At 44.0% G+C, this 13,649-nt stretch overlaps 1 protein-coding gene across 1 annotated transcript in view; it reads right to left on the reverse strand.

Annotated features, from left to right (window-relative positions):
* LOC126251146 (glutamate receptor ionotropic, kainate 2) overlaps nt 1-13,649 on the reverse strand; it is a 1,402,037-nt gene that overhangs the window by 568,912 nt on the left and 819,476 nt on the right. Inside the window, exon 5 of the mRNA XM_049951920.1 lies at nt 4,112-4,287. Within this exon, the coding sequence (XP_049807877.1) occupies nt 4,112-4,287 (176 nt within the window). The remainder of the gene's footprint in view (nt 1-4,111; nt 4,288-13,649) is intronic.

The raw sequence follows: 13,649 nt of genomic DNA on the forward strand, positions 1-13,649 counted from the left end.
AATTAAATAAAAATATACTTTCTACAGGGAATTAACATGTATAACATTCTTGGAAAATGCATTTCCGAGATTGGTGTCTGAAATACTCCTCTGTGATACAGAAAGAGGGAGATTAAGTCAGTAATTAAATCACTGAAGGCTAAGGATTCTCATGGTTATGATGGAGTGTCTAGCAGAATATTAAAGTACTGTGCTGTACATGTTAGCGATGTATTTAGCCATATTTGTAATTTTTCCTTTAGAAATGGCCAGACTCCTGAGCGATTAAAGTACTCAGTAGTAAAGCCGCTTTATAAAAAAGGAGAAGGGGATAATGTAGATAATTTTAGACCTATTTCTATGCCATCAATGTTTGCAAAAGTTATTGAAAAGGCTGTGTATGTAAGGATAATTGATCATTTCATATCACACGATTTGCTATCAAATGTACATTTGGGCTTTAGAAGTCGTTTAACAACTGAAAATGCTGTATTCTCTTTTCTCTGTGATGTACTGGATGGGTTAAACAAAAGGTTTCGGAATGGGGAGTACTGCACAATTAGTTCACCTCTTACTTCAGCAACAGGCAGCAAAACGTCATTATTCACAATGTTGATAACGGCTGTCATGTGGTGTCTGAGTGCAGTAGTGTCAAGTATGGGGTGCCCCAGGGATCAGTGTTGGAGCCACTCCTCTTCTTTATTTATATAAATGATATGCCCTCTAGTATTACAGGTAACTCTAAAATATTTGTTTCCTGATGACACTAGTTTGCTATTAAATGATGTTGTGTGCAACATTGGCACGGTTTCAAATAGTGCAGTACGTGACCTAAGTTCATGGCTTGTAGAAAATAAACTAGCGCTAAATCAGAGTAAGTTTTTACAGTTTCTAACACACAATTCAACAAAAACCTGACGTTTTTATTTCACAGAACGGGCATATGATTAGTGAAACTGAACAGTTCAAATTTCTAGGTGTTCGGATAGATAGTAAGTTTCCGTGGAAAGCCCACGTTCAGGATCTTGTTCAAAGACCTAATACTGCCATTTTCACTATTCGAACGGTATCAGAAATGAGTGATTGTTCGACACGAAAATTTGAAATCAAACCTGCATTTGGATCGGACTTCCTTAACTCCTATGCAAAAAGGTGTGCAGTATATTGCTGCATCCATTTTCAATAAGCTACCAGTCGAATTCAAAAATCTTAGCAGTAATCCACGCGCTTTCAATTCGAAACTCAAGAGTTTCCTCATGGGTCACTCCTAGTCTGTCGAGGAGTTCCTTGAAAAATTAAGCTGATCCTTATTGTAGTGTTGATTGCGTTTACTTAAACTTATATATTGACTTTTTACGGGTTCGTAGACATTAATTTTTATCTGTTATTACTTTTATGTCGTAATTTCATGTGCTGACACGTTCCATGACCTCGGAGATTTGCTCCTCAATTTGGTCCTACGGGACTTGACGTGTAAATAAATAAATAAATAACGGGCTTCTGTCTATGTGAGCACCTGGTATCACGGAAGTAAACACCCAGCCACGGCGACTGAGGATCATCATCATCTACCAAGGCAACCGGATCGATACAACGACAATAGTATTTAGGATTTCCTCTACAGTATCTGGTTTCATTATTTACGCAATTATGATGGTCCACCAGTAGAAGCTAAAAGATGTTTACTTAATAGCTCCACTTCTCCGAAAAAGCGTATGAAAATAGCCATTAGCGAACGTGGCATTGTCTTTTGACAATTTTCAGCCATCCAGGGACAGCACTGAAATCCTGAAAAAGATCTACATCTGCACCTACATACGTCCTCTGCAGACCTCTGCACCGTCCGTGGGGGTGTGTACTCTATACCACTACTAGTTATTTCCTTTCCAGGTCCGCGCACAAACAGAGCGGGGGAAAAACAACTACCTATATGCCTTCCCGCATCCTCGGAAAGAACGTCACCTTTCCTCCATGGATTCTCTGCGAGTTTCCGATTCACCTGTGTATGTTGTTCAAACCTATCGATAACAAATTTAGCAGCCCGCCTCTGAACTGCCACGATATCGCTTAATCTGACTTGGTGTGGATCTCAAACATCCAAGCATTAGGTCTACTAATGAATGGGCCGTACTAGTGTCTTGTATGCGGTCTCCTTTACACTTTCCTAAAATTCTCCGAATAAACCAAAGTCTACCATTCCCCTTCCCTACTACAATCCTCACATGCTCGTTCCATTTCATATCGCTTTGGAAAGTTACTCCTAGATGTTTAATCAACGTGAATATGTCAAGCAACACTAATGATTTATTTGAACATTTCCTATTTATCTGCATTAACTTACATTTTTTCTGCATTTAGAGGCAGCTGCCATTCATCACGCAAACTAAGAATTTTGTCTGCGTCATCTTGTATCCTGTTACGGTCACTCAACGACGACATCCAGCGAAGTAGGTGTTCGCGTCTTACAGTTTATAAAGCAATAGACAACATTTCTACTACTACCAATAGTTACGTAGGCGCCCAAGTCATCTTGCATGGGTCATCGGTGTTTTGTATTGGAGTTTTGAACTTCACTCTCGCTAACAAGAATACGAATGAACACGGTAACGGCTGGGTCACCGTTGATCTTGTACGTGGACCAAAAGTCGATAAAGTGAAAGGGTTAGATAATTTCAACCCACGTGATGTCATCGCTTATCGGACATTTCAGATTTGTGAAGTTTACAACAGAGATAAGGATTCATCGTATTACTTGTCGACTAAGCATTTGGTTCTCAGAACCAGGAATCATCGTAAAATAAATGAATCGGAATCTGTCTCAGTGAGGGTGAAAGGTATTGAGAACTGTAAAAAGATCGCACTCGTTGGTGATCTGACTCATTATTATAGAAATTAAATAAAGTTCCCTTCCTTATCCTTAATCCTTATCTATTAAAAAAATACGCATTGATCTTGCCAAAAGCCGAGAAGCGATTCTTCTTGGTGTTGTAGCTCTTTGGGGCACCCTGGGATGTTGTCTGGGGCATCCGTACACCGCAGCGTCATCAGCAAACAGCTGCAGATTGCTCCTCACCCTGTCATGAGATTATTTAGCATACAGGGAATAAGAGTCGTAAGAGCGGTCCTGCCACATTTCCCACGCCAAATCCTGACGATACTCTTGTCTAGTTTGCTTTTGTTCTCCACTGCTGCGGTCGAGGACAACGTACCGGATTAGGTTACTTAAAAAGTCTTAGAGCCACTCAGATACCTGATAACCTGTTTATTAAGCTCGTACCTTCGGTAACTGTCTGCAGTGGAACAACGATACAAATGCTTTTCGGAGATCTAGAAATACTTAATCTGCCTGTAGCTCTTGATCCAAAGTTCACAGGGTATCATGTGAGGAAAAGGCGAGCTGAACGTCACACGAACGATGGTTTCTAAAACGGTGCTTATTTCTGAGCAGAAGATTTTACGTATCTAGGAAATTTATTATATTCGAACTGAGAATACGTTCAACAATTCTGTAGAAAACCATGTTACGGATATCGGTCAGTAATTTTGCGAGTCTATAGTTTTACCCTCCCAGTATACAGGACTTAGCTGCGCGTCTTTTCAGATCCCAGCGGATAGATCGAAACGTCTTGTGATGATGTAGTTTGAAGAGGAATATGACGCGACGTAACCACTCCGATTTTATTAGCACTCATGAAATATCGCTAGAAATTCCGAAATTTTGTCGATTTTTGAGATCGGACAGTGTCTGCAGACTGATAATCTTGCGAACTGTTGAATAATTCTTGGTGAATACTGTACAGACCAAACTACAGATAGTTTAGTTATTCATTGTTCACTGAGTCAGGTTAGACCAGTGTTCAAAACTTTTTCTTCAGTGCCATGCCATTTCATCAAAGTAGAGTATGTATTACGTGCATTTCTAAATAAACGCCTAAATGACCGTCTGTCATGATCTCTCAACACAAACTTTAGTCCGCCTTCTGACTTGGAAGATGATGTTTTTCCACCTTCCCTGTAAGCTATACAAATCTTCGACACGGTGCCTCTTGAAACCAACCGGTTTAAGAGATACACGGCGTTAAATGTAGGACACTTAAATGGAAACTATGCTCTGCAGCCGGCCGGTACTCACCGCTCTGAAGAACTTGTACATGTGCTTGGGGTTGGTGTCGACGATGAGCTTGTAGATCTCCTTCTGGCGGATCTCGCGCAGCACCTGCCGGTAGGTGGTGGGCGTCGCCTGCCGGATGTACATCTCGGTGCGGACCACCGGCGGCGACTTGACCAGGTCCTGCAGCTTGAAGAGCCCTGCAACAGACACGCATGGAGCTGGTACCGACGAGGCAGAGTGGGTAGCCGCGAAGCTGCTCCTACCTGCAACTGTCACCTGTGAAACGCATCTCATTCCAGTTTAATATACGGTTAGTCTAAATGACTGATGTTTCGTGGTTCAAAAATCGCTCTGAGCACTATGGGACTCAACATCTTAGGTCATAAGTCCCCTAGAACTTAGAACTACTGAAACCTAACTAAGGACATCACACACACCCATGCCCGAGGCAGGATTCGAACCTGCGACCGTAGCAGTCCCGCGGTTCCGGGATGTTTCGTGATGTGATGTTTTCAGAAGTAATGGAAGCCATGTGTATCGCCCCAAATATGGAACTCCTTAATGAAAGCCCTTTGGTAGTAAAAGGAATAGCAAATGTAGTTATCCTGACGTAGACGGGAGCTACTCACAACAAAATTAACGCCATTGCAAGTTTGACTAACAGGAATACTATGTAACTAATAACGTTTGTTATAAAGAGCGGACTAAATGAAAGACTATCAGATGATACGAAGCCTAAAACTTTAAATAAATAATTCAAAATATATTCATTAGGAAGGTTAAAGCCCAGACTATAAATAGATCAGAGATAACATTTGCAGGCCGCGGTGGCAGAGCGGTTCTAGGCGCTTCTGTCCGGAACCGCGTGACTGCTAGTGTCGCAGGTTCGAATCCTGCGTCGGGCATGGATGTGTGTGATGGCCTTAGGTTAGCTAGATTGAAGTATTTCTACGTTCTAGGGCACTGATGACCTCAGATGTTATGTCCCATTTTGTTCAGAGCCATTTGAACATTGTTTTAGATAACATTTATCCAAGAAGAGAGTTGCAGCCACATCGAGCTGTAAGTTCGCTGCGACTACAATGTAACACTGCAATGGAGATGTTAATTCAGTCTCTCTTGTAGACTTCGCAATAGTAGTAAGCCTATTGAATGCAACTAGATTGTTTCAAACCAATCTGAAGTTTTAAAAGTTTTCCAGTATCGACTTGACGTACTAGTCAGAATTTCGAACTGAAGTAAAATAACAGTTACGGTTTAGCCAGACAACGGAACAGTTATTATATGTGAAAGAAAATTAAATCGTGTGGTACCTCATTAACGCTGGGACTCAGCCTTTCTGATCTGTGATCGTCACGAACATCAAAGGACACAGCAATATACCAACCGCCGACATAAACTCTATTATTTGCCTTGAGTAGGAAACAGCTACACGCGATCACGAAGAACTTACAGTTACGCCGTGTTGTCGGAAGCTGTAGTCAATGTAAGAATCGCTGATGCAAATAGATTCAAGACCCTGAATGACAGATCGGTGTGTTTTCAGTGCAGGTTTAAATAATTACAAAGTTCAATAAACTCCAATATAACCCTAATGCTTCGTGTCGGCTACGTCATTTAATGGAAATTTACTGCGTAATTGTGAAATTAACTATTTCTTGAGATAATGCAGATGATAAAGATGATTTAGTGATTTTATTAACAGTGAACATCAAGTTTACACCGAAATACGACGCTTTCTGTACGTTGTCCTAAAAGTATTTTATCTATGGAATTACGTTGTTTTAGTTGTTGAATTAACACCGTAGCGACGCCTTGGCGACGCTGCATTAATTACTAAATCAATATCCTCGCAAAACTACGATGTGGCATCGGCTTGAGTGATTGACTTTATAATCCAAGATATCCTATTAGCTGCGCCTGAACAGTCATTCGCAAACCGGGCATAAGAACTACACTTATCAAGCTCGCGTAAGCTTATCAGCCTTTTGCGAACACGAGAAGCATATTTGGTTAATTGTTTCAGATCAAGGGAGTTGTTGCGGTACCGAGTGGTGCAGTCACTGTGTGTTGGAAGTAAAGAAGACCGACAGACTTCGAACACCAGTGCTTCAATTTTAAACATTTCGGCGTGCTGCTCCATCGATACGCTGATATCAGTCTATTGTACAAGCGAGGAGTTTGTTTTTAACACTTACAGATCGTAGTTGCTGCGATCGACGGACGCTGTACGATGTCAACCAGACTGGGACAACCATCACCATCGAACCGACACAAATATAACGCCACACGCAGTATGGGGAAGCATGCCCGCTTGTAGTCGACTATAAATACACAAAAAGCAAAAAAAGGTTACAATTTCAGAAGAGCTTCTAAAGTTGAGAAAGTCAGTAACGCGTTGGCCCGCTTCTGGCTATTATACAGGGTGTTCCACTCAAACCTTCCTGATTTCAAGGACCCAGGATAAAAAAAAATCATATTAGATACGACAATGACAAATGTACTACATTGTAGAGCACCTGAAAGAATTTATTTATTTATTATCAATACACCTCTAAATGTGAACCATTTGTAGGAAGAAGAATATCGGATCTATATTCAATTTCTTGCCATGTTCTTTGTAACATTTCCTCTGTTATTGTTACAATCGCATTAGTGATACGATGTCGCAACATGGGAATATCGTCCACTTTGGTCGCATACAAGCGGTCCTTCACGAATCCCCGCATGAAGAAATCTTGCGCCGTAATGTCTGATGAATGTGCTGGCCTGGCAATGACTCCTCCGCGTCCGATCCAACGACTGGGAAATTTCCTATCCAGTAACTTGCGAACAGCCGTTGACCAAGGCGGCGGAACTCTATTTTGATGAAAAATGATGTTGGGTTGCCAGTCTTGTATCTGAGGGTACACAAACAGGTCCAACATGTCCAGATACACTGTTTGTTCCGCAAAGGAGAACGGTCCAACCATCCAGTCGTGCATTAGCCCGCACCAGACCTTTAGTTTAGGGCAATCACGAACATGTCCAATGACAACGTGCGAATTTTGCGAACCCCAAATCCGAGCATTATGCCTATTAACCCTTCCTGATAGATCAAACATTGCCTCATATGAGAATAAACATCTTTCCAGGAAGCTGGCATCATTATCAATACGCTGCAGCATATCCGCAGCAAATTGTTGTCGGCGTGGTTTGTCGTTCAGCATCAGATGTTGTAGAATTTGCACTTTGTAGGTACACATACTAAGGCGCTGGTGAACTACAAGATGCAATGTTGATCGAGGTACATCAAGTTGCCTAGATGCTTGACGAATTTACTTACGTGGACTTCTGAGAAACGTTTGTCTGATGTCCTCCACTCGTCTGCCAGAATGTTTCAGAACACTTCCTGTTGCCAGAAACTTCCTATACCATTCTTTAATTGTTTTCACATTAGTTGGATCACATTCATAGACACGACGATAATTTCTTTGCACAGTAATGGGCGATTTTGTTTCTGCAAACCACTCTACTGCTTGCACGCGCTGCTGTGGAGTCGCCATTATCGCTTCATGCGACCATGCACTCTGGCGATGACAGTTGGCATTTCTGACCCGGGAATATACGTTCTTTGCGATGCTCTACAATGTGGTGCATTTTTCATTGCCGTATCTACTGTGGTTTTTCCCTCCTGCGTCCTTGACATCAGGGAGGTTTGAGTGGGACACCCTGTACAACCAGTTCTTCGGCTTGGCATTGACTGATAGACTTGTTGGATGTCCTTCTCAGGGACATCGTGTCGAATTCTAATTGGCGCGTTAGAACGTCAAAATCCCGAACTGGTTGTAAGGCTCTGACCATAATGCTCGAAATATTATCAACTGGGGAGAGATTGTGCGATCTTGCTGGCCAAGGATGCGTTTGGAAAGCACGCAGACAAGCTTGTGAAACTCTCGCCATGTGAGTGCCGACGTTGTCTTGCTGAAATGTAAATTCGGGATGGCTTCCTTCGAAACGGGTTGTAGAATATCATCGACTTACCGTTGTATTGTAAGGATGCCGAGGATAACAACTAAACGTGTCCTGCTATGAAATGAAATGATACCCCAGGGAATCAGACCTTGACTGTCGAGCCGCATGGCGGGAGACAGTCAGTTTGGTATACGACCACCATCCGGAACGTCTCCAGACACAGCCTCGTTGGTAATCGGGGCTCACTTAGAAGAGGCACTCATCACTAAAGGCGATTCTACTCCAGCCATTGAGATTCCAGGCCGAATATGCCCAACACAACTGTAAACAGGCACCTTGGCGCACGGAAGTCAATGGTAGTTTGCGCAAGGGTCGCCGTGATTTCATCGCCTTTCTGCGAGCCGCGTAGTAAACTACTTGTTGTCAGTGAAGCACCAGTTGCACGTCCGTTCGTTGATAATGATGAATCCGGAGCTATGAGTGTCCTTCTGCCGACTGATCGGTCTTCTGTCCTCTCTCTAGGTCGACCGCTTCCTTCTTGATGCTATGTTAGACCATGGTTCCCCTATTCCTCTCATCATCGTCAAACAGTTTGTCATCGCATGTTACGTACGCAACTGGTAACGCTCTTGTCCTTGTGTTACTTTTGCACTTGGATTTCTGAAGATGGAAATAACCCCGAAACGTGTCAGGAATACTTTGTGACCAATAAGGTCATTCTACACGTGCTGTCTGACGATTTATGCGACCTAGCTAGCCTAACGGCAGATCTAAGCATATTTACTAGAATGGTCCCTAGCCTCCTACGTGACTTTATATTACACATTTATTATTTCAAACGGCTTCTTTGAGCCCAGCTACACGTTCGTTTTCAAATGCCCACATCTGCATACAACGATCACGTGCCTGTCTGATATGCACAGTGATTGTCCAACTCTGTACGAGGAATCAAATTCGGAAGACCGTTTACTGTTCTTGTCAGCTGCACGCTGAAATTCCGCTGCAGTGTCATACATTCATCGATCGGCCATCACAGTTTATCTACATCTACATGGATACTCTGCAAATTATTCTTAAGTGCCTGGTAGAGGGTTCATCGAAACACATTCACAACAATTTTCTATTATTCCACTCTCGAACAGCGCGCGGAAAAAACGAACGCATGTATCTTTCCGTGCAAGCTCCGATTGCCCTTATTTTGTTATGATGATTATTCTACCTATGTGGGTCGGCGTCAACAAAATATTTTCACATACGGAGGAAATTTTGTGAGGAGATCCCACCTCAACGAAAAACAGCGTTGTTTTAATTATTACCACCCTCCCCCTCCCAAAATTATGTTACATGTCCGCGACATTCTCTCCCCTATTTATCGATAATACAAAACGTGCTGCCCTTCTTTGCACTTTATCGATTTACTCCGTTAACCCTATCTGGTAAGGATCCCACACCACGCAGCAAAACTCCAAAAGAGGACGGACAAGCGTTATGTAGGCAGTCTCTTTAGAAGATCTGTTTCATCTTCTAAGTTTCCTGCCAATAAAACGCAGTCTTTGGTTCGTCTTCCTAACAACATTATTGTGCGTTCTCTCCAACTTAAATTGTTTGTAATTGTAATTCCTTGGTACTTAGTTGTATTTACGGTCTTGAGATTTAATTGATTTTTCGTGCAATCGAAATTTAACGGATTCCTTTTAGTACTCATGTCGATGACCTCACACGTACCATTATTTGGGGTCAATTGGCAATTTTCGCGCCATAAAGATATATTTTTCTAAATCGTTTTCCAATTTGTTTTGATCTTCTGATTACTTGGCGCTAAACGGCAGTGTAAGCTACAAACAACCTAAGACTTCTGTTCAAATTGTCTCCTAGACCGTTTGTATACACTCCTGGAAATTGAAATAAGAACACCGTGAATTCATTGTCCCAGGAAGGCGAAACTTTATTGACACATTCCTGGGGTCAGAAACATCACATGATCACACAGACAGAACCACAGGCACATAGACACAGGCAACAGAGCATGCACAATGTCGGCACTGGTACAGTGTACATCCACCTTTCGCAGCAATGCAGGCTGCTATTCTCCCATGGAGACGATCGTAGAGATGCTGGATGTAGTCCTGTGGAACGGCTTGCCATGCCATTTCCACCTGGCGCCTCAGTTGGACCAGCGTTCATGCTGGACGTGCAGACCGCGTGAGACGACGCTTCATCCAGTCCCAAACATGCTCAATGGGGGACAGATCCGGAGATCTTGCTGGCCAGGGTAGTTGACTTACACCTTCTAGAGCACGTTGGGTGGCACGGGATACATGCGGACGTGCATTGTCCTGTTGGAACAGCAAGTTCCCTTGCCGGTCTAGGAATGGTAGAACGATGGGTTCGATGACGGTTGGATGTACCGTGCACTGTTCAGTGTCCCCTCGACGATCACCAGTGGTGTACGGCCAGTGTAGGAGATCGCTCCCCACACCATGATGCCGGGTGTTGGCCCTGTGTGCCTCGGTCGTATGCAGTCCTGATTGTGGCGCTCACCTGCACGGCGCCAAACACGCATACGACCATCATTGGCACCAAGGCAGAAGCGACTCTCATCGCTGAAGACGACACGTCTCCATTCGTCCCTCCATTCACGCCTGTCGCGACACCACTGGAGGCGGGCTGCACGATGTTGGGGCGTGAGCGGAAGACGGCCTAACGGTGTGCGGGACCGTAGCCCAGCTTCATGGAGACGGTTGCGAATGGTCCTCGCCGATACCCCAGGAGCAACAGTGTCCCTAATTTGCTGGGAAGTGGCGGTGCGGTCCCCTACGGCACTGCGTAGGATCCTACGGTCTTGGCGTGCATTCGTGCGTCGCTGCGGTCCGGTCCCAGGTCGACGGGCACGTGCACCTTCCGCCGACCACTGGCGACAACATCGATGTACTGTGGAGACCTCACGCCCCACGTGTTGAGCAATTCGGCGGTACGTCCACCCGGCCTCCCGCATGCCCACTATACGCCCTCGCTCAAAGTCCGTCAACTGCACATACGGTTCACGTCCACGCTGTCGCGGCATGCTACCAGTGTTAAAGACTGCGATGGAGCTCCGTATGCCACGGCAAACTGGCTGACACTGACGGCGGCGGTGCACAAATGCTGCGCAGCTAGCGCCATTCGACGGCCAACACCGCGGTTCCTGGTGTGTCCGCTGTGCCGTGCGTGTGATCATTGCTTGTACAGCCCTCTCGCAGTTTCTCCTACTACCTTCCTTGAATATTGGTGTCATTTGTGCAACTTTCTAGTCTTTGGAGACGGATCTTTCGTCGAGCAAGCGGTTGCATATGATTGTTAAGTATGGGCTATTGCATCAGAATACTCTGAAAAGACTCTGGTTAGTATACAGTCCGGTCCGGATGACTCGCTTTTATTAAGGGATTTAAGTTGCCACACTACTCCGAGGATGTCTACTTCTAAGTTACTCATCTTGGCAGTTGTTATTGACTCGAATTCTGGAAAATTTACTTCGCCCTCTATGGTCAAGGAATTTCGGAAGACTGTAATTTGTAACTCTGCTTTAGCACTACTGCTATCGCGCAGGGAAGGCATTGATTACATCCTGTCGCTAGCATACATTACATACGACCAGAATCTCCTTGGATTTTTTGCCAGTTTTCCAGACAAAGTTTCGTTGTGGAAACTATTATAAGCATCTTGCATTGAAGTCCGCACCAAATTTCGAGGTTCTCTAAAAGATAGCTAGTTTTAGGAGATTTTGCGTTCGTTTAAATTTGGTAGGCTGCTTTCGTTGTTTCTGCAATAGTGTTCTGACCCGTTATGTGTACAAAGGGGGTTAGCTACGTCGTTTCTTAATTTATTTGATATAAATCTCTCAGTTACTATCGATACTATTTTTTTGAATTCAGGACACATATAGTGTACACATATATTGTTGATTGGAAGAAGGGGAGACTGTCTCTCAGGAAGAAGTCAAGCAAATTTTTATCTGCTATTTTGAACAGATATATTTTCCGTATATTTTTGGAGGATTTGGGAGTTACGGTATTCAATCTCGCTACGACAACCCTGTGTTCATTAATTCTTGTTTCCGTTTCGATACTCGTTATTAGCCCAGGATTATTTGTTCCTAAAAGGTCAACTATGCTTTCACACCCGTTTGTTATTCGAGTGGGTTCATAAAGTAACTGCTCGAAATAATTTTCAGACAATGGGTTTAGAACAGTTTCGGATGATGTTTTACGCAAACTTTTGGATTTAAACATGTTCAAATGTGTGTGAATTCCTGTGGGACTAAACTGCTGAGGTCATCGGTCCCTAGACTTACACACTACTTAAACTAACTTATGCTAAGGACTACACATACACCCTTTCCCGAGGGAGGACTCGAACCTCCGGCGGGAGGGGCCACACAGTCCGTGACACGGTGCCTCAAACCGCGCGTCCACTCAGCGCGGCATTGAAACTTGTATTTTCGCCCACACATTGAGGGTAAATTGAAGTCACCAACAACTATAATTGAATGAGTCCCATAGTGCTCAGAGCCATTTGAACTTACATTGTTTGAAATTAAAGTTTTCTTTGAACCTCTCAAAAATTTTTCTCACCTGAGTTGTGAGGTTGCTATAAGGATCCAATTATTATTTCATTCTGGTTGCCAAGAAAGAGCTCTACCCATACTAACTCACACGAACTATTAACTTCAATTTCGCTACAAGATGACCTATTTCCAAGGGTAACAAACACGCCACTGCCAACTGTATTTAGCCCACTCTTGCTGAACACCGTTATGTCCTTCGCAAAAATTTCGGTTGAACTTATCTCCGGCTTTAGCTAGCTGTCACTGGCCATAATGATTTTAACAACAGTACTTTCTATTAGCGATTGAGGCTTTGGTACTTGCCCAACATAGCTAAGCCAGTCTACAACTCTTATACCCATGGTTCCTAGATGTACGTTCTTCTGTGTTCAACCCGCTCCCTTTGAGAGTAAAGCCCTTTTTTTTGTATTTTCCCGAGTACAAACTCAAAAACGGCTCACTCCACGTCACACAGCGGCCTATACCCGTGTTGCCGCCTCCTGTGTGTGATTGAGTCCTGACCTGTTTAGCGGAACCCGGAACCCCACCACCGTATGGTGCAAGTTGTGGAATCTGCAGTCTACAAGGTCGCAGAACAGTCTGAGCGTCTGATTCTGACCCTCCACTCGGCTCTGTACTATAGGTCTGCAATCGCTCCTGTGGACTATGCTGCAAATGGTGAGCTCTTCTTTCATCTCGCAAGCAAGACTGGCACCTTTTTCCACTTCTGATAGCCGCTCAGTACTAGAGAGAATCTCTTCCGATCCAAAGCGACAGTCATCATTGGTACCGCCAGGAGGCCCATATGTAGTTTCCTGCACCCTGTGCTCTTCATGGGATCCGGAAGGACCCTTTCCACGCAGCGAATGAGTCCACCAAGCAGACACAGAGAGTGCACATTGTCTTTCTTCCACTCCTTAGAAGCCATGTCCCTAGGAGGTCTTATAACAAGGTTAACATTGGAGCTGAAAGAAGACAAGAGACTGAATCTGGCTGAGGGACAGTGTCAGCCAGAGACAGCAC

The sequence above is a fragment of the Schistocerca nitens genome, chromosome 1 (assembly GCF_023898315.1).
Source record: "Schistocerca nitens isolate TAMUIC-IGC-003100 chromosome 1, iqSchNite1.1, whole genome shotgun sequence".
Taxonomy (NCBI): domain Eukaryota; kingdom Metazoa; phylum Arthropoda; class Insecta; order Orthoptera; family Acrididae; genus Schistocerca; species Schistocerca nitens.